The 19,303-nt window shown below is 36.6% G+C and overlaps 1 protein-coding gene across 1 annotated transcript in view; it reads right to left on the bottom strand.

Annotated features, from left to right (window-relative positions):
- cd81a (CD81 molecule a) overlaps positions 1–19,303 on the bottom strand; it is a 64,176-nt gene that overhangs the window by 29,907 nt on the left and 14,966 nt on the right. The window contains exon 2 of the mRNA XM_022667088.2: positions 17,373–17,487. Coding sequence (XP_022522809.1) covers positions 17,373–17,487 — 115 coding nt within the window. The remainder of the gene's footprint in view (positions 1–17,372; positions 17,488–19,303) is intronic.

Here is a 19,303-nt window from a genome sequence, read left to right as displayed (position 1 = left end):
CCTGCTGGAAAATGAAATCTGCATCTCCATAAAAGTTGTCAAATCAGAACACACCTATAACCATTTACATATCTGTAGGCATAATTGTATGTATGGAAATAATAAGATATAAGAAGGCTGTACACAAACCAGAGAACAGAGCTACAGGTAAATCAAACACGAACAGGTAACCAAAACTAACAGCAAATCTAAAAATGACAAAAACGTCGGGCAAAAAAAGAAAACAGGATCAGATATTTGAGTAGCTAAATAGAAAATGAAGCTCAGAATGGCAAAAACGGCACAAAGTTGGCAATACGTTGCAAAGTTAGTGGGTGCATTCCAATTTTGTGCCAATTACTAATACAAACTAAAGAGTTTTAGAGTTTTACAGAAATGCATTTTTTGATTTCCACATTCTAAAACTGTTCTAAGATTTAAGATTTAGCTTCTCTGTTGTTTTTAAACCACCACATGCATTTAGTTATGAATGGAGATGAGGTAATACCACCGGCCGTGCTTGAAATCGATGGTGTGCACAGTAAACCAAACGAATGCAGGAAAAAATTCCTGCCTAATGCTTGAAGTCGCCATTAGTCTGAAAAATGAATTCTGTCTCCAGCAGGAGGTTCTTGCCTGTGCTGGGCCGAGGCATTAACAAAGCAGAACCACTCAAGTAATTTGGTTTCTATGGATATATTACTCTCCTCCCATTAGGGATAATTGAGTCACCCCCAACCCAACTCGATTCCTCCAGCACTCTGCCCACTGCATTCTCCAGCCAAGCCTAACCACACACACACAACATACACACACTTACGACACACACACACACACACACACACAACAAGGCGTGTTCCCCTTACTGCAAAATCTCTGCCCTGTGGGCACAATGGATAAATAAAATCTAAATCCTGGGAAAACAATGGAACAGAATGTAGTCATAACACACCTGCTGGAAAGCTGCCGCTATTTCTGTGTGTGTGTGTGTGTGTCATTGTTAACGTACTGTCTGTGCCTCACAGTAAATCTCGCTCTGCCTTTATAAATTATTTAATATGCAACTGCCTTCCTTCCTCTGCTGCTCTGAGCTGAAGCATGCACACCCTGCCACAGGTACCATTTATTAAAACAAACAGTACCAGTTGAAACACTCTAATTTCAATGTGTTTTATTTCTTTTTATGATTTTTTTAATTGCAAAATTAATGCTAAAGACTATATTAAAGCTATACAGGAACACATGCTGAATTATTTAGTAATTTAAAAATGTTTTATACTTTAGAAATCACATTTATCTTTGAGGACAGATCTGCACACTCTTGGTATTTTAATCTCAGTATCTTCTTAAGGGAGAGTCAACTGGAATAGTTTTCTCAGCATCTTGAAGGAAGGAGTTCCTGGAGGTGCTGAACAATAGTTGCTGCTTTTCTTTCCTTCACGCTGTGAAGCTCCAGCTCATCCCAATTAAATCACCTCAAATCACCATATCAGTTAATCAGTAGGGGTGGGAATCGTTTACTATCTCACGATTCGATTCGGATTTTGGGGGCCACGATTCGATTCAAAATCGATTTTTGATTCAAAACGATTTGAATTATAAAAATTTCTGCTTCTGGCTTATGAATCTTATTGAAAAAAAACCCTCCATAATATACACTGGTCCTGGAGCAAGTAATGTGTTACAAAAACAATAAAATGTGCAGGAATGTGGGTCCTCAGTGACAGAGAAATCACTGGGATATCACAATGACGTTAATGAACAATAAATAAATAATAAATAACACTGCTTTATTACCAGGCTACTAGCGGTGGTGTGTAGGTGACGCTGCTGGGCTGATGTGATGATAGCAGTGAAGCGCTAAAGTTCAGGAGCAGCTGCTGATTAACTAGTTAACTTTAAGGTCGTTGTATTTCTTCAGAAAGGGGGCAGGAGGTGGAGAAATTAATTCATATTGTCCATTCCTTAATTCCTCTGTGATGAGGAGCTGAAATTAGCTCTGATTAGCTTATTGTTATTTTTCCGTTCCGCCTTAAATGCTGCAGCCCGCTGCCACCTGTAGCGTTATTTAAGGTGGAACTGGAAAGTTAGCTAGTTAGCTAGCTAACAGTTACTGAAACTAACTACTAGCGATCTTTTTTATGCTTGTTATGAAGCATTCTGCCATAAAACATTGAAACTACACGTTAATCTAAGGTAATATAGTGCTTGTTCTGCCATCTTACCGGTGATTCTCAAACACCTACGCTCTGTGTGTGTCTGGAAGATCTCCGTTTGAAGGGACAAGCCCTATCCCCAGGGTTGCCAGGTCCAACAAAAATACCCAGCCCAAAATCAGTCTAAAACCCGCCCCTCAGAATCGATTTTGGGACATTTTAAATCGATTCTGAATCGTAGTAAATGAGAATCAAGATTCTTATGTGAATCGATTTTTTGGCACACCTCTATTAATCAGGTTTAGATCGGGGGATTACTACGTAATTCCATGTGTGTCCATTAATAGTTTTTAGATAAGCTACAATGTAAACAATACATTAAAGAAAGAAATAAAAGAAAAACATTGAATGAGAAGGTGTGTCCAAACTTTTGACTGGTAAAATTTGTTTTTTAGTTTTAAAAACAAAGTATTGATTTTTAATTATTAGTTTGCATGTAAAGATTGGTGTCAGAAGTGGTTTAATTTATGTTGTGTTTAAACCCCGCCCACTAGATAGCAGTGTCACATTCTGTCATTAGAAACCACTGTTCTGATTGGGTAAGAAAAAATAAAAAACTTTTATTTTATTCAAATTTGATCAATATGATTGTGTATTTTTATAGTATAAGAGTTTCCCTAAAACATGACTGCTTTGAGTATCAGAGTATATTGTAATATATTTGTGCCAATACACATCCATGACATAAAAAAAATGTTTCAGATGTGATTTATATATGTGATATATATATATATATATATATATATATATATATATATATATATATATAAACTGTAAATATGCTGTATATATTAAATGCTACAACATACAGTAACTAAAACTTAAAGTTGAGTATAACATATATATATTTTGTTCTTCAAATTGTGGAGGCTCATATATCAATATTATTTGGTGTGATTATTAATATTAGTGCATGTATGTTATATCCATTTTTGGACCAAATACATTTCTTCAATCATTCACATAAAGGCATGAAGTAATTGCTCTAAATATTGTTATCATTTCTGTAAAAAATAACGAATGAAAAAAACTGACATTTCTTTTGAAAGAATAATTGGATCTAAATTAAATCAAGCATTTACAATATATCGCAATATATGACAAATAACTCATATAATAATAGTAATATCCTACTATGGTTTAAGGACCACAATATTATTACAGTGGGGGCTGCAGTGTTTTACTGTCTGGCCCAGAGCAATATCATCATAACAACAATTAACAAACAATAAATTCTACACTGTGCAGCCTGAACTGCAGCAGAGAGAGATTAGGCAGCGCCAGAGAGGGTTTAAGATGGAAAACCAAACAGCTATAACCACCTCGGCACAGCCTAAGCCCACCTACCAGAGGGCCCACCCAGGCTGAGAGCTCCGCTTCCTGTAAAATCTCATTAAACACTTTTATTACATGCTATGATGCCCAATGTGGTGGTAAATAAAGGCTAAATAAAGCAAGTTAACTTTTTTTATATTTTAATTTAGCATCTATACTTCAATTTCTCACTACTACATTTTAAAAAGTAGTTAAAGAATAATTAACACACTGAAAAACAGTGATGCACCAACTTGATTTAAATTGCACCTCATTTGTATATAAACAAAATGTATGAGGACATCAACACAATGCCCTTTTCGTGAATAGAGATGGAAACATTGAGTGGCTATTGGAAGATTTTGAGTCATAGTAAGCAATAATAGGGATATTTCTCTAATACCTACCCAACCCTGAGAGCCACAATAACATATTATACAGAATTAAGATTTACAGCATCTCTTTGAGGCTCATTCACAGGGTTATTTCCTTGTTCATTTGCTAGGTAGAACAACAGAGCTGATTTGCAGCATTGTTTTAGTTTGTCTAGTGCAGCTTTCTTCTTATTCGCAATCTCTGCCAATCATATTTGCAGAACATATGACACTAACACACCTCCGTAAGAAAAGAAAACAAAAATGGTTATCCTCACTAACCAGATACCTCCCTTAAAAGTGCACTGCTTAGTCGAGTAGTTAGTAACAGAACATTGACTTGATACCCCCTTTAAGTGTGTCACTTAGTCCAAGAAACGTGAGTAGCTCTTAGCACGGCAACACAACAGAGTTAACAAACACTACTATCCACACAAACAAGGATATGTTGCTCATAGACCACATTTACCCACCACAAAATAAAAAGTACATAAGCAGCCGCAGTTAAAGTTTTTTTTTTTTTTTTTTTTTTACCAGATTTTTTATTTTATTTGTTGGGACCTAAGAGGGTCTTAGGTTAAGTTATCACAAAAGAACATTATTTTGGTGGAGAAGTCAACTAATCTGATTATTTTTCTAATTAGTTTATTAGTTAATGATTATTTCTGCCAGACCTTCATCATTTTAAAGTTAAAGAAACGGATGAACATGCAGTAAAAACGCAGTTTTTATGCCCAGATTTTTTGTTTAAATGTGGAAATTACTCATATTTAGTGAGTAAATATTTAATATGTTGTGTTTGAGCACTTTTGGAGATGCAAACAGTTTACTTTTTGTCAAATTCAGCTCAGTTTCTGAATCAGTTTCTCTGATTTTGCTATTTATAGGTTTATGTTTGAGTAAAATGAACATCGTTGTTTTATTCTGTAAACTACAGACAACATTTCTCCCAAATTCCAAATAAAAATATTGTCATTTAGAGCATTTATTTGCAGAAAATGAGAAATTATTAAATTAACAAAAAAGATGCAGAGCTTTCAGACAAAGAAAACAAGTTCAAATTCATAACGCTTAAGATTTCAGAAATCAATATTTGGTGGAATAACCCTGGTTTTTAAAATCACAGTTTTCATTCATCTTGGCATCATGTTCTCCTCCACCAGTCTTACACGCTGCTTTTGGATAACCTTATGCCACTCAACAATTCAAGCAGTTCAGTTTGGTTTGATGGCTTGTGATCATCCATCTTCCATTTGATTATATTCCAGAATTTTTTAATTTGGTAAAATCAAAGAAACTCAAAATTTTTAAGAGGTCTCTTATTTGTTTTTCAGGAGTTGTATATCGTTCAGTGTAGGCTTGGCTTAAGGGGTTAATCAGTTCAGGATACCTTCTGCTGAAGCAGTGGAGAAAAACGAGTGTGCAGACTCGACACCTGTTCCAACTTCAAACGACTTCCCAGCAGCTGCTCCTGCCATCGTCAGGCAAGTCCTCTCACACACCCACCCCCTCCATAGAACCAGTAGGCTGGACTTTGCTGTGCATGACCATTTCAGACCATTGCAGAGGACCATCTGTTAGCTCATCTGGCTTATATCAGCACTCCTGACACCAACTAGCCATGTTCTTCTAGTGCAACAAACGTGTCCGACTGTTCTACTGTACCAGTTAAAGTCTTCTAGTGGTATTTATATGAGAACCACTTAAACAAACAGTTAAATTTAGTTATAAATGTAAGTTTAGGACAAAATCGTATCCTACTACACTTTATATTGGACTATGTATTGGCATGATACAGTGGTTGCAATTGCAATATACTGCAGTGCTGTAAGCAAGGTGGTATATTGTAGTTATTCTATGAAATTTATGTAAAAAAAAAAGTTTAATGCACTTTTTATCCAATCAGAACAGTTGATGGAATCTAAACACAGAGTAGGAAACTGCTATCTAGTGGGCGGGCTTTAAACACTCAATGAACCACTGTCTGGCATTAATATTTACATCTAAATTGATAAAAAAAAAAAACAGTATTGTAAAACTAAATATCAATACTTCACAACACTGACTTTCATTTATATATTTTGCACTATAAGGCGCACCAAATTATAAGGCGCATTATGTGAAAATAGTAAGGAACAGGGGTGTCGCCATGTTTTTATTTTTTGATTATTTCAAAGTCAAACGAGTGCTGAATGTTCTACACAGATTTCTCTCCTGAAAACCGTTTATTTGGGTCAGCAAATCACTTCTATTTAATTACAGTAAGCTTAGATTTCCAGATTTCCACTAAAGCTAGGTGCAGCAGCATTAGCATTAGCAGCTAACCGCTAGTGCTGGCCGCTACTGAGAAAGCCTGTAAAAAGTGTTCTGGTAAGCCAGGACAATATTAGTTAGCTGTTCGTCCCAAGTAGCTTGTTTAGCATGTTAAACGCGACTAAAGACTACAGCAGTGAAACAGTGGAAGTTCTAGCTCTTGGCGCTGTTAGCAGAAAATGCTAATACTGCTCCAGGTGTGCTAGCCGGGGTTAGCAGCAGGCTACAGGCTGATAATACTCACCTCTGATCTGTGAAAGAGCTAGCGCTTAGTGTGGTTAACATAATTAAATACAGTGCAAACAGTGAAAGGACTGGACAATGTGGCCATATTCAGCTCTCAATACACTGTTATATAATATAAATATTATATAAATATTTATTTGAATATAATATGTTATATTGTATGAAATATAATGGATGTCTTTAAATACTTTAATATAGTACAACTAGGGGTGCCCAGAAAGTATATATTTGCACTTTATTGAGTATGCAGCAGATACTGTACGCTTTTATTAGGTTTGTGGTTCAGCGTGTGCATTTATTTACTGTGTCAAATTTCCAAAAGCAAAGCAACAGTATATAATACCTGTCCAGGGACGTAATTCAGTGTAATTCAGTAGAAGTGCACACTGTGATGCTTCTGCTGCACATGCTGTGGTTTTATTCAGTTAAAATATTGCTGAGGTCATGTGACTGCGTTGTTATTTTTTTGCTCACTGCATGGTTTACAGTAAGGGTGTGTTCCAGTTGTGGTTGTGAAGATCATTCATTTGTGCAATCTGGTTATAATGGTGAAATAAAAGGTGAGCTGGTTCATTAGAGAGAAAATCCTCGTCTGGTTTGCTTGTGCACCAGAAGCTACACTTTTATTGTTGTTCTTCTGGCTGCTGTTCTTCTGCTTTGGAGTCCATCCAATTCTCTTTATTTGATAGGCCTAACTTACGAGGATTATCTCACATTACAGGCCATAATGAGAGAGGATGGGTGTGTTCAGTGGTTGGGTGCAGGCCTGTTTCTCTGCAGTGAGAATGACTCTCTGAGAATGGCAGTAATGAAGGTCTGCATTAAGATCTATGACTCCAGTATTAAGCATCTGAATGCACTCTGGCTGCCTCCACCCATGGCCAGAAGAGCCTGAAAGTGTCTAAAGTTGCAAAACTACCAGACATTTGCCTTGTGAAATGGGTGTAATTGGAATTTAACTGGAAGCCTGGTCACCTCACAACCAAAAAGATCTTTATTTTTGCGCTGTTGGCATACTAACATTGTCTATTTAATGAAGCATAAAGAGTAAAAAAGGTGAAAATCAAAAATGCATGATGACAAAATGAAATGCAGCCTGAATCCCAAACACTGAATTCTGTTTATAGCTTATAGGGCTATAGCTGATTCAAATCAGATCATGCTTCTTGGCATCAGCAGCCGGAGTCCGAGACAGCACTTAGCAATGATCTATGTTGGTCAACACAGGCATCTGTTAGCCGATATATCAGAGCTGAGTATACGCCACTTCCCATCGAGCTTGTGTTGGCTACCTAGTAATACTGCATCAGCGGCAGTCTGAAAAGAGGCGGAGTCTGGTTTCGCATGTATACGAGAAGACTCGCACTTTAGTGTTGAAGGCATTGCAATGAAGGGGTTAAGAAGGGGGAATGGGGATTGGGTAATTGGCCTTGCATATTAAAAAAAAAACAAAAAACACTGATTTAAAAAAATATATTTTGAGAATACACTACTGCAACAAAATGAAAATGTTATTTTATTATTACATATGATAAGATATGCACACCCCTAAATGAGATATATATATATATATATATATATATATATATATATATAGTGATTTTTTTTCTTTTGCTGAAATCAACAAAAAAGTAGGAGTCTGATGTGATAATTATATATATATATTTAAAAATGATGGAGAAAGATAGCCTCACACAGAGAAATCACTGTTTTAAAATGCATGTCACTATTCCTGCCTTACAAATAAATTTAATTACATAATAAATGTCTGTCATGGTTACAAAGAAATATGGCATGTCCAATAAAAGCAGTTTATCCATCAGTTTCACATTACTATGATTAAATGCATTACTAAATTCCTCACAAGGACGAGCACAGGGTCAAATCTGATGCATTGTGGCAAAATCTTAAAATTTGCAATCACTTCATGTCACAAACGCAAAACACACAGAACACTGCAACAGTTGCGACTTTTAGTTCATCGTTTGGTAATTTTGTTGCGTTTGAATTTTGTTGCTGAACTCTATTCAAATTCTGCATTTGCTTGCTTGCATTAGTCAGTGTCAACAGGCCCTGCTGCGTGTGGAGCCCCTGTGAGACCTTCAGCTGTTCCCAGACATCAGCACGGCCACCCGCAGGGCTCCACAATGGCCAGTGTGTCGCAGTGACCCCACCCTGAATGCTCCAGGTCAGCAGGTCAAGGCCCTGCTAAACTACTCTGCAGATATTGGGGTTATGGCTGGACTGCGACCTCAGCGCTTCTCTGAGAGCTGGTGGCAAATGCTTGCAATTCTGTTAACATTTCTACACAGATCACATGACCTATGCTCATGATTCCATGTTATTTTTCCTCTTTCTAAAGGTCATCCATACACACAGAGAGATGTATACGTATATAATATGCCCGAATACATCAGTGGGCTGATTAAATCAGGTCTGCATATGTATTCATATTGGATAAAATCTTCAATTTAAAGTTTATTAATGCTAATATTGAACAGCTGAGCTAATGAACATCCCTTTCAGACAGCTTCCTCTTACAGCGTCCACAGTTAATCCTGTTGGATGGGGATAGTCCTTCTTGGTGGTATGCTGACACTACCCTGCTGACGATACCGTGGCTCTTGATACATCACAAAAGACTTGCTGTCTTGGTCACAGATGCGCCGGCAAGACGTGCACCAACAATTTGTCCTCTTTTGAACTCTGGTATTTCACCCATAATGTTGTGTGCATTGCAATAGAACCTTCACACTCTGCTCTTACTGGTGCAATATGCAATTAATGAAGATTGGCCACCAGGCTGCTCCAATTTAGCCATGAATCCTCCCACACTAAAATTATAGGTGTTTCAGTTTTATTGTCCAGCCCCTGTAGTTCCATTGTATTGAAAGCCTATGTATAATATGCCACGCCCCCCACAACTAGCACTGTAAGCTAATACGCTAGTGGGTACAGTTTACAGTCACTGTTGTGAACTGCCATTGAGCCAATGCCAGGATTTGAGCAACATATTAAACAGATACTTGCTGACATTTATTGTATGCCAGAAATGGACCAAGGCATGCTGCACATACAAGCTACTACAATTGGCTGACACTGGCCACAGTACTTGATACTTGTATGATATCCATTGATTTAAGCTCATTTTATAGTATTATTTTTTATTAGTTTCAATAGAACTATTGTTTAAATTAACATTCTAATTTAAAAAAAGTGTTTAGAGCAGTGTTTAGTCTGTGTGAGGACTAGATATCTAAATAAATGTGAAACCATATCTCTCAGGAGACTCATTTTATTGTTTGAACACAGTTGTTGAAACCTAAAATGTAAGAAAAATAAATGTTAGGTTTGTTTCTAAAGTTAAAACAGAGGTGTTTAGTCTCTCTGTACGTTATAAATGTGTAAAATCTGCTACTTCTGTGTTTAAGAAATCACCTAAAGTACTAAAACTGTACTAGAATACACAGCAATGGAACTTTTTTAAAACTGACATGCACTACACACCCCATACCTGCACTACTGCTATACTCGCACTGCATTACTCACTTTAACTCGCCATAAAACTGTGAACTTTAAGAACTTTATGCACTAATTCACTTTACCAGCCTTAAGCTATTATATCATATTTGCACTACTGTTTATACGGGTTGTGTTTAAACTTGTACTGTTATTGCATCTTAAATCACCCCCCATCACTATTGCACTATTGTCTTACGTATGTATATTTTGTGTCCTTGTATCGTACATATAGTGTCTCCCATTCTTTTATATTATATATCTTATATTCTGTACTTGCTGTAATTAGTTTGGGAAGGAGGGTAACGTAATTTCAATTCTCTGTAAGTCCTGTACATATGCAGTATTAACAATAAAATTACTTGACTAAAGCTTATACGCTTTAATTTTTCCGATCTAAAAACGTATGCTGGCCTCCATTTCCAGCAATAAAACTAGGAAATCCTGTGGTATCCCGCACATGGTAACACAGGCACATATATACACACACACAGTTACTCAAATCCCTGACCAGCCATAAATGTTCAGGAAATACCGTGAATGATTCAAATGGAATTTTACATTTTCCGAAGCCTCAGAGAAGTCCCTCTTCCTCAAATCCCAACACCCCTCCTTTCAGCAAACAGACCTGAAAAAAAAAAACTCCCCCAAACTCACACAATGGAGATGATTCAAGTAGCTGAAAATAGAGGGGTTCAGCTTTCAACCAAGCCTTTTTATTCCCAGTAAACAAGCAGCGGCAATGGAAAGAGCAAGGACACACACACGGACACACACAAACACACACAGGCTCTCTGTCGTCCAGTCTCTTAACTCCCTGGGTTCATTTCCCATCACCACTAACACTCTGTGCTGCAGCTACACGGCTAAACTTTACAAGACTCGGTTTCAAGTCTGGACGAGCGCGAGGCACAAGTTTTCCACACGGCAGGAAATGTAATCATGCTGGAAAACTTCGCCAAGATTCCACCAAGATTTAGCAAGCAAGAGGGAAAAAAGGGAAGGAGGGAGGGGGGAGTGTGTGTGTGGGAGGGTGTAGGAGGGTGCGGGAGGGACTGAAAGTGAATGAAAAAGCTTGAGAAAGACATTTAAAGACTTCAGTTCTCCAGTGTTCAGTTCTCCAGTGCTAAACAGGGTGTGGCTGTGAACATGCTGATGTGAGCAGGAATTTTAGGAACAGCCTTGGAAATAAATAAACACTCAGAGCAATGGTGTTTCTGCAGCCAAGCGAAAAAAAAACACAGTCAAGTTCTCTGAACAAAACTTAAAAAAAAAGAAAAAAAAAAAAAAAAAGAGAAAATAGGAAAGATTAGAATAGCCTGTTAGACTATTTCTATGTCTCTTGTTCTCAGAAATGGCAAGACGTTGTATGATAGACTGTACTAAAAAGTGGAGTACTAAAATAGAGAACAGTTTAAGATAATTTATAAAAAAAAAAAAAAGAAAAAAAAAGATTTTCTTAATACAGGACTAGAAGTGGGCGATATGGCCCTAAAATATCACGATATTTCATGGTATTTTCGCGATACCGATAATCTTGCCGATATGACAAAACATGGGATTTAAAAAATATATATTATTTCAAGAATACACTACTGCAAAAAAAATAAAAAAATAAATAAAATAAATTATTGCATAAAATATGATATGGCACACCCCTGACATATTAAAAAATACAAGAATTTTATCAGATTTGTAACAGAATCAATGATCCAGAATGCCATGATAATGATAATAACACTTCAAATATCTCCATATATCCAGGATTAAAGTAAGATAAATGATACTGGACAGATATAATCTGTCTCTAGTAGATATATAATGGGAAATGAGAACAGTGTGAATTTTTCTTTTGCTAAAAACAGCAAAAAAAAAGTAGAACCCTGATGTGATAATTAGGGGTCAGTGATATAGAACAATATTTTAGTGTATAATATCATTCGCGATTTTCAAAAATATTGCCGATATTATTGCGTACGATACGATATGGCACACCCCTCAGTCAGCAATATTTTGCATAGAGGTGTTTATATGTTAATAAATGCTTACTTTTTCTAATTTTTGTCTGATAAGCAATAAAATAAATGTTGTCTGATTGCTATCTTGCTTCAGAAGAAAGTGATTTATTTGTAAAGAATGTGGGACTGCAGGTGGGATTTTTGGTGGGAGTGGAAGGGAGCGCCACAAATTCTAGCAGGAGGGAGTGGAAATAGATCTCTACTCCCTTTTCTAAAAATCTCCACTGCAAGCAAATCACTCACACTTGGTCTTCAATTTTTGAAGCTTGAGTTCAAAAATGGCAAAAGGATTTCGATTCAGTAGCTCCAGTGCGAGAACTGATTCTGATTTAAGTTAGCCAAAGTAGAGCCCACTTCATTATAGTTGAATCGAATCAATACGATTTTTTTTTTTCATACTTTTATATTGGGGGTGTGCCATATCGAATTGTACTGTACTGTAACATTTCCGATATCTGCGACATTTTTTTTTTTATATCGCAAACGATATTATACCCTGAAATATTGTGCCATATCACTCACCCCTAATTATCTATAAAACATCAGGGTACTACTTTTTTTTAGCTGTTTTAAACAACAAAAAAAATCACACTGTTCTCATTTCTCATTATATACCTACTAGAGACAGAATATATCTGTCATTATGTCTATCATTTATTTTACTTGAATCTTGGATATAGGGAGATATTTGGAGTCCATTATTATTTGAATAGAGTCATATTCTGGATCATTTACTTCTGTACAAATCTGATAAAATTCTTTTATTTTATTAATATATTTCAGTTAGGGGTGCACCAAATCATATCATGGTGTATTTTTTTATTTTATTTTATTTTTTTAATCAGTGTCTTGTCATATCGCCAAGAGTATCTTTACCAAGAAAATACAATTAAATATCATGATATTATTTTAGGGCAATATCGAACACCCCTATTTTACTCTGCTGAAAATGTATTTGATTTTTGGTAGTGCAGTCGTGATTTACAGCTTAAAGAAGTAACTGTCTTGAGACAGGAAGGTCATTGGTTCAATCCAACTGAAAAGGTACAAACTGTACAGGCCTTTTATAGTTACGTTAGCTAAGATACCTGAGCTAACTTAGCTTTCGAATCAGGCTGCCCTTTTCACTGTAATTGTTTTGTCACAAGTGACTTGAGTAGCATTACTGAGGTAAAACTTTGATTAGATAAATGTGGTAAATGTGAGACTGAATTGCATTGCTGAGAGCTGACGTAGCTAAGCGTGTGACTAGAAAAGCACTGCTTGTGTAATTTAAGTTTAGAAAAGCACAGCTGAGGTACATTCATGTTTAGAATAGCTGTACTGAGGTGGGCATATCTGCTGGGATATTAAAAATGCATAGTGTTTAACATTTTTTTTTAAATTGTGGTAAGAACAACTATATTTAAGCTATTTAATTTATTAAACGATAAAAAGTGGTAAAATAAATGAAAACATATGCTATTCTGTATTCAACCTTTGGCCAAAATGTGTTTTCTAATGGCATCTAATGGTCCGAGTCAAAAAAACAGCCAAAAATCCTTGTCTCTAGTTGTAGGAAATAAGGCAAATACCTTTGGAGATGCTTTAGAGTTCATTTAATTGGTGGTCTGATTAGTTTAAATGAGCGTCAGCACTCTTCTCATGGGAACTGTGCAGCACACAGCTTGTTTTGTTGACTTGGATTTTTGGCCAGTTGTTCCTTCCTGCTGTTAAGATGCTCCTGAATAAACAACCATTATCCAGCAGGGAGCTTACCGGGGTGCTACAAGACAGTTTTACAGATCAGAGGCCTGGATATTTGACTCACAGGTGGACTGTCACGGCTGCTTAGATCCACTGGTAGACAAAGGAAAGCGATGTTGTTTGAGTGTGTAAGACCTGTGTTGTACCAGATATGGTATTAATGAGGAGAAAGATCTGTTACTGCAGTATGAATGGGGGTTCTCGCAATGCTAATCATGGAATCAGTTTAAGGGTTAAGTCCCACCCTTTTCACAAAAAGTGCCAATCAGCTTGCGGATTGTGCTAAAAGCAAAGGAGAGTCAGCATGCTGCTGTGGAACCTGTGGCGCAGTTGCCATTACAAAACAAGATCAGTCACAACACCTATCCGGACAGGATTAGTTTCTCAGGGGGTCCTGGAGTAATTTTCTCTTTTATATGGGGGTCCTCTGTGATTTTATTCCCATCCAGAACGACCATGTATGATGTTTTTTTCTCAGACGCCCTCTGAGAAAATTACAGGCTGAATTATCTACTGTTTTTCGTTGAACTCTGTGGTCCTCCGGTAATTTTAGTCCCCTCCAGACACACATTTCTGAGTTTCATCACCTCATGTTTAGTAAAACAGCTATTTGTCCACTGCTGCGCACCAGATTTACACTTTGGGCAAACGTTTCCACAAAGATCCATGTACATACAACAGTGAGTGGAAATGGAGGAGCTACTGAACGTGATGTTGTGTGACCGTGAATGCCAAAAAATAAAAAAAAAATAAAAAAACTCACTGGTCCTCCAGTTTTTTTCAATTGCAGTCCCGAAGCAACAGTTTTATCACTGAGTAGAAGTGTGTAAAGACACTAAACAGTATATCCAAGAAAAAAAGGATATGCTTGGAAATATATAACCTTGCCAACATTTTCACTGCTTAGCCTTATCTCAAAAAATGTCAACATCAACTGTTCACATGACAATGATGCTTGTTTCAACATGTTAAACTCTGAGTAACAGTACAATGATCACTGAGAAACTGAGAGGAAATGAAGGCCAGAAAATGTCAAGTGTAGTTACTAATGAACATGACATTGAATAGTGTTGAGTAAGTGGGGGAAAAAAAGCTCCATATCCACCATATTGTGCAAGCTAGTGGAAAAATTCTGTGTAATTTGATTTATAATAAGTCTTTCCCCATCGGAGACATATTAAAAAAATAATTCTTTCTTAAAAAGAGGGAAGTAAACTGCAAGTGAAAGAGTAAATTCAGCAGAGGTTGGGTAATGTAATGTGGGCGTTCTGTAATGTCAATGCCAGATCATCCCCTGCTCTGCGCTTTGCCTGAACATGAGCATGTTTGGCACTATATCAAAAGGTGTGAATAAAAGCTTATAAGCAAATGATCACTCGATGTTCAAGCTTGAGAATAATCTTACAAAATAAAAGGTGCTCCAAAGCAAACCAGGTCAAATAAGCAATAAAAAATATTTTAATTTTCCCCAAAAATCAGCAGTGCATCTTATAATCCAGTGCACCTTATGTATGAATTCTACCAGTCAGGTATTAGGAGCAGTAAAGTCACTTCACTAAAGTACCGCGCTGTAAGGGTGAATTTTAGTGAAGTTTCTCCAGCCCTAAGGCTGGAGCAGTATTAGCATTAGACGCTAACAGAAACACTAGCTCTTTCGCCATTCAAAGGAGAGTAATTTTGGACTGTAGTCTGCATGTTTATTGTGTTAAAAAAGCAACAATTTGTCTGTTTACTTAGGCACCCCCAACAGCAAGACCTGCTGAATTAGAAGGAAAACATTGCGATACCCTTGTTTCTTACTATTGCCGCTTAAAATGCGCCTTAAAAATTCCAGTTCGCCCTATGCATAAAAATAGACCAGAAACCAGGCATTCATTGTGCGCAATAAGTGCGCCTTATAGTCCGTGAAAAACGGTAGTAAAAGTGAATATAAAGATCTTTTACCAAAACCAAAATGGTCCTAAAGACAAAATGAACAAGATTAGGTCCAACCACAAGAGGTGCTTTAAGTGCAGATCAACTAAACTATGATTGGCTTTACTTGCTGTGTAAAAACACTATTTTGGACCAATTACCACAAGTTAATGCAGGCCATTAAATAATAGAAGAAGAAAAAAAGACTCCCTTTGCGTACATACTGGCATGTTATGCAGCAGTATGGGTGGAACAGATTACAGTGCTGGTGATTCTGTATCTACTGTAACTGTAGAGTAACCCTTATTTATAAACTAAAATAGAAGGAATCTAAAGCGATTCGGTTATACTCATTAGTCAAGCAGACAATTTTCATTTAGGCCACAAGTTACACAAGGCTGGGAACTTCTGCCTCATGGTTTTGCTCAGAGCATCTTTTTTGCAGCACCTTGTTTTTTTTTATTTTTGAGTTGATTTTTGCAGGTCAATAGAAGTCTGATCATCTTCATCTGGCTTGGAAATGTAAAAAGGGAGCAAAAATCCTGGGTTAAGTCAAAGTTTCTGCAAACTGCAGAAAGAGTTCAACGAAAAGTAATAAACTATGTTACTATAAACTATAAATTGTTGATATTACACCCATCTCCAGGACCAGTAACAATAACAAATCTGGTTGAAAGGAAGACCATGGAAAATCCAGAGAACGAGAGGACGGGGGGAAGTCCGAATATTAGGGCAGGGAATTATTTTTATATATTTTTAGTTTGCAGACAGCTTTACAAAGCTAAAATGTGAGACAAATACAAAAAATTTGTTTTTGAAGTTATACCGGAGGTGTAGTCTCTCTGCAAGTTATAAATATGTATAGCAACTATATCAGCAAGACATACAGCTCTAGAAAAAAATAAGAAAGCACTAAAATGATGAGTTTCTTTGATTTTACCAAATTGAAAACCTCTGGAATATAATCAAGAGGAAGATGGATGATCACAAGCCATCAAACCAAGCTGAACTGCTTGAATTTTTGCACCAGGAGTAAAGGCATAAAGTTATCCAAAAGCAGTGTGTAAGACATCAAATATGGATTTCTGAACTCTTAAAAATGTATAAATATGAACTTGTTTTCTTTGCATTATTTGAGGTCTGGAAGGTCTGCATATTATGTGTTATTTCCGCTATTTCTCATTTTCTTCAAATAAATGCTCTAAAAGTCAATTTTTTTATTTGGAATGTGGGAGAAATGTTGTCTGTAGTTTATAGAATAAAACAACAATGTTCATTTTACTCAAACATAAACCTATAGATAGCAAAATGAGAGAAACTAATTCAGAAATTGAGGTAGTCTCTTAATTTTTTCCAGAGCTGTTTATATGCCTGTAATATCAAATATCAGCATCAGCCCAGAATCTCATATTGGTGCATCCCTACTAATAACACAACAGCATACTTTATTAAAGAGAACTTTAAATTAATTTTAAATCCACTTTTAAACCAATGCTTTTAAATCATAGTTGACATACTGGTTTATTCCTTTATTAAGTTTTTTTTTTTTTTTATTAAGTAAATGCAATAGCAATACTGAAGTCAGCTAAATTATTATAGTTATTTCCATATATATATATATATATATATTGTACGATCGCTAAAATAATAAAGTGATAAACTGATAAGGTTATTATTGTGACAGACCTACATCCAGCAGAAACTGTTTACTGTGAGAATATCAGAACGCTTACTGATGTAGAAGGTGTTGGGTGCTGATGCATCTTCATACTTCAGGTCCAACAGACTGCTGGTCTTCTGGTCATGGCGGAGCCAAAGAGACACACCCAGGATTACACATCCGGCCAGCTGACAAGACAAAAAAGAAGACACAGGCAGAGATTAGGAGTCTTTCATCTGGTCATGCTGCTTTAAAGTGTGAAGGAGGCCAAAGCTCAAAGTTCAGCTCCATGACATGAACCCCATACACATTCCCAATGCCAAGCTGCTACGCAATGCAGGCTTATTTGTTTTCCGTTAGCTAGAGGAAGTGCTGCGTCTGTGCCTTTCTGTCAGCAAATTCACGTGACCCTGTGGTCCCTATCTTCTTATCGCAAACTCCTTCTGGAGCTTGCTTACACTTTTCAACAAAGGGTCTGAGGCCCTCTTACTGAGCATTCAGTATAATACACAAGAGAACGCAGGCTATCCGCTTCCTCTCGCCTCCCGTCAACGATGGAGATAAAAATAGTAGGAACGTATGATTAATCATATTTTGATTTGTGATGTTTTTTCTTTTTTCATAATATTCTCGATATAAGAGCCGCAAAACATTTTAACCCTAATTAATGTTTAAAGGTTACATACAAAGTTATAATGCTATATCTCAGTATAGTGATTTTATACAAGCTCTCTCAAAAAAAAATTAAGTACTGTAAATACAGTAAATTAGGGATTAGAGGCGTCACATCATATACAGTATATTGTAACTAACATTGTGATTTTAGAAATGTGAAAATTAGTGATATTCAGGCAGTGAGTGGTGCAATTTCCCAGATTACTATTGCCACTTTTGAAGTTCCACAGTTGACTGACATGTCGATTCACCAACAAAAATTACTTCCAGTAGCACCACATTGACCCTACTACTCATGCTGCATTACCAGCAAAGCTGATTGGCTCTACTTTAAAAAGGTGGGACTCTGTGCTAAGCATTAGGAAAACTCTTCTGTTTCAACCTGCAGGCGATCTCCTAATAAACTGCTGATAACCGGTTCAACCACACAAATTTCTTTGTCCTGAAAGCACCCAAAACAGTTTTAATTCAGTTTTGCATGCTATTTTTATATCATCCCTGGGACGGTGGGATGATGTTAATCTGGAGCCCTGACTAAATATTCTGCATGCAATATTTTGGGGATTTTTATTTTTATGTTATGCAAAAAAGAAACTTGTTTGCAAAAAGTTTACAGGGTTTTTTTTCAGGTTTCTACTGAATGTACCAGTGAAAGGTTTGGATACATCTCTTCTCTTTCAATGTGTTTTCTACCTTTTTATGATTGTCATTTGGAATTATTTAGTAATTAAAAAGTGTCGTTTTCCACTTGCATTTTTATTTGTTTTCTCAGCGTCTTGAAGGAGTTCCTGGAGGAGCTGAACAATAGGTGCTGCTTTTCCTTCATGCTGTAAAGCTCCAGCTCAACCCAATTCTTTTTTTTTTTTTTTTTTTTTACTGGTTACTAATTCCATATGTGTCCCTTGTACAATGTAGACAATAAATTAAATAACGAAATAAAGATATATATATATATATTTTTTTTTTATATCGGCAGGAATATTGGTATCCCAAAAATTCCCAGTAATATCGTGATCTTATTTTAGAGCCATATCGCCAACCAATACTCCACATACAGAAGGTTGGTCAGAGTTGAAAAAAGGAGGAAAAAAGAAAGAAAGAGGTCAGAGTCTGTCAGATTGACCATGTAAAGTTTTTTAACACAATGACTGGTATTGTATATGCAGGGGGGAGCTGGAAGCGGGAAAGGGGCCTCTGTTTACAGATAAATCACTGTCCAATCAGGCGCTGGCCGAGGGCTGCTGGGGCAGCTGGACCTCGTCAGGAGCGGAGAGACGCTGCGGAGGAATGCGGGACACAAATAAGGCAGAAGCGAAGACGACCTGGAGC

The sequence above is a fragment of the Astyanax mexicanus genome, chromosome 23 (genome assembly GCF_023375975.1).
Source record: "Astyanax mexicanus isolate ESR-SI-001 chromosome 23, AstMex3_surface, whole genome shotgun sequence".
NCBI lineage: Eukaryota > Metazoa > Chordata > Actinopteri > Characiformes > Acestrorhamphidae > Astyanax > Astyanax mexicanus.
Note: the sequence above shows the minus strand (reverse complement) of the source record. Positions and strands in the feature narration are given on the sequence as shown.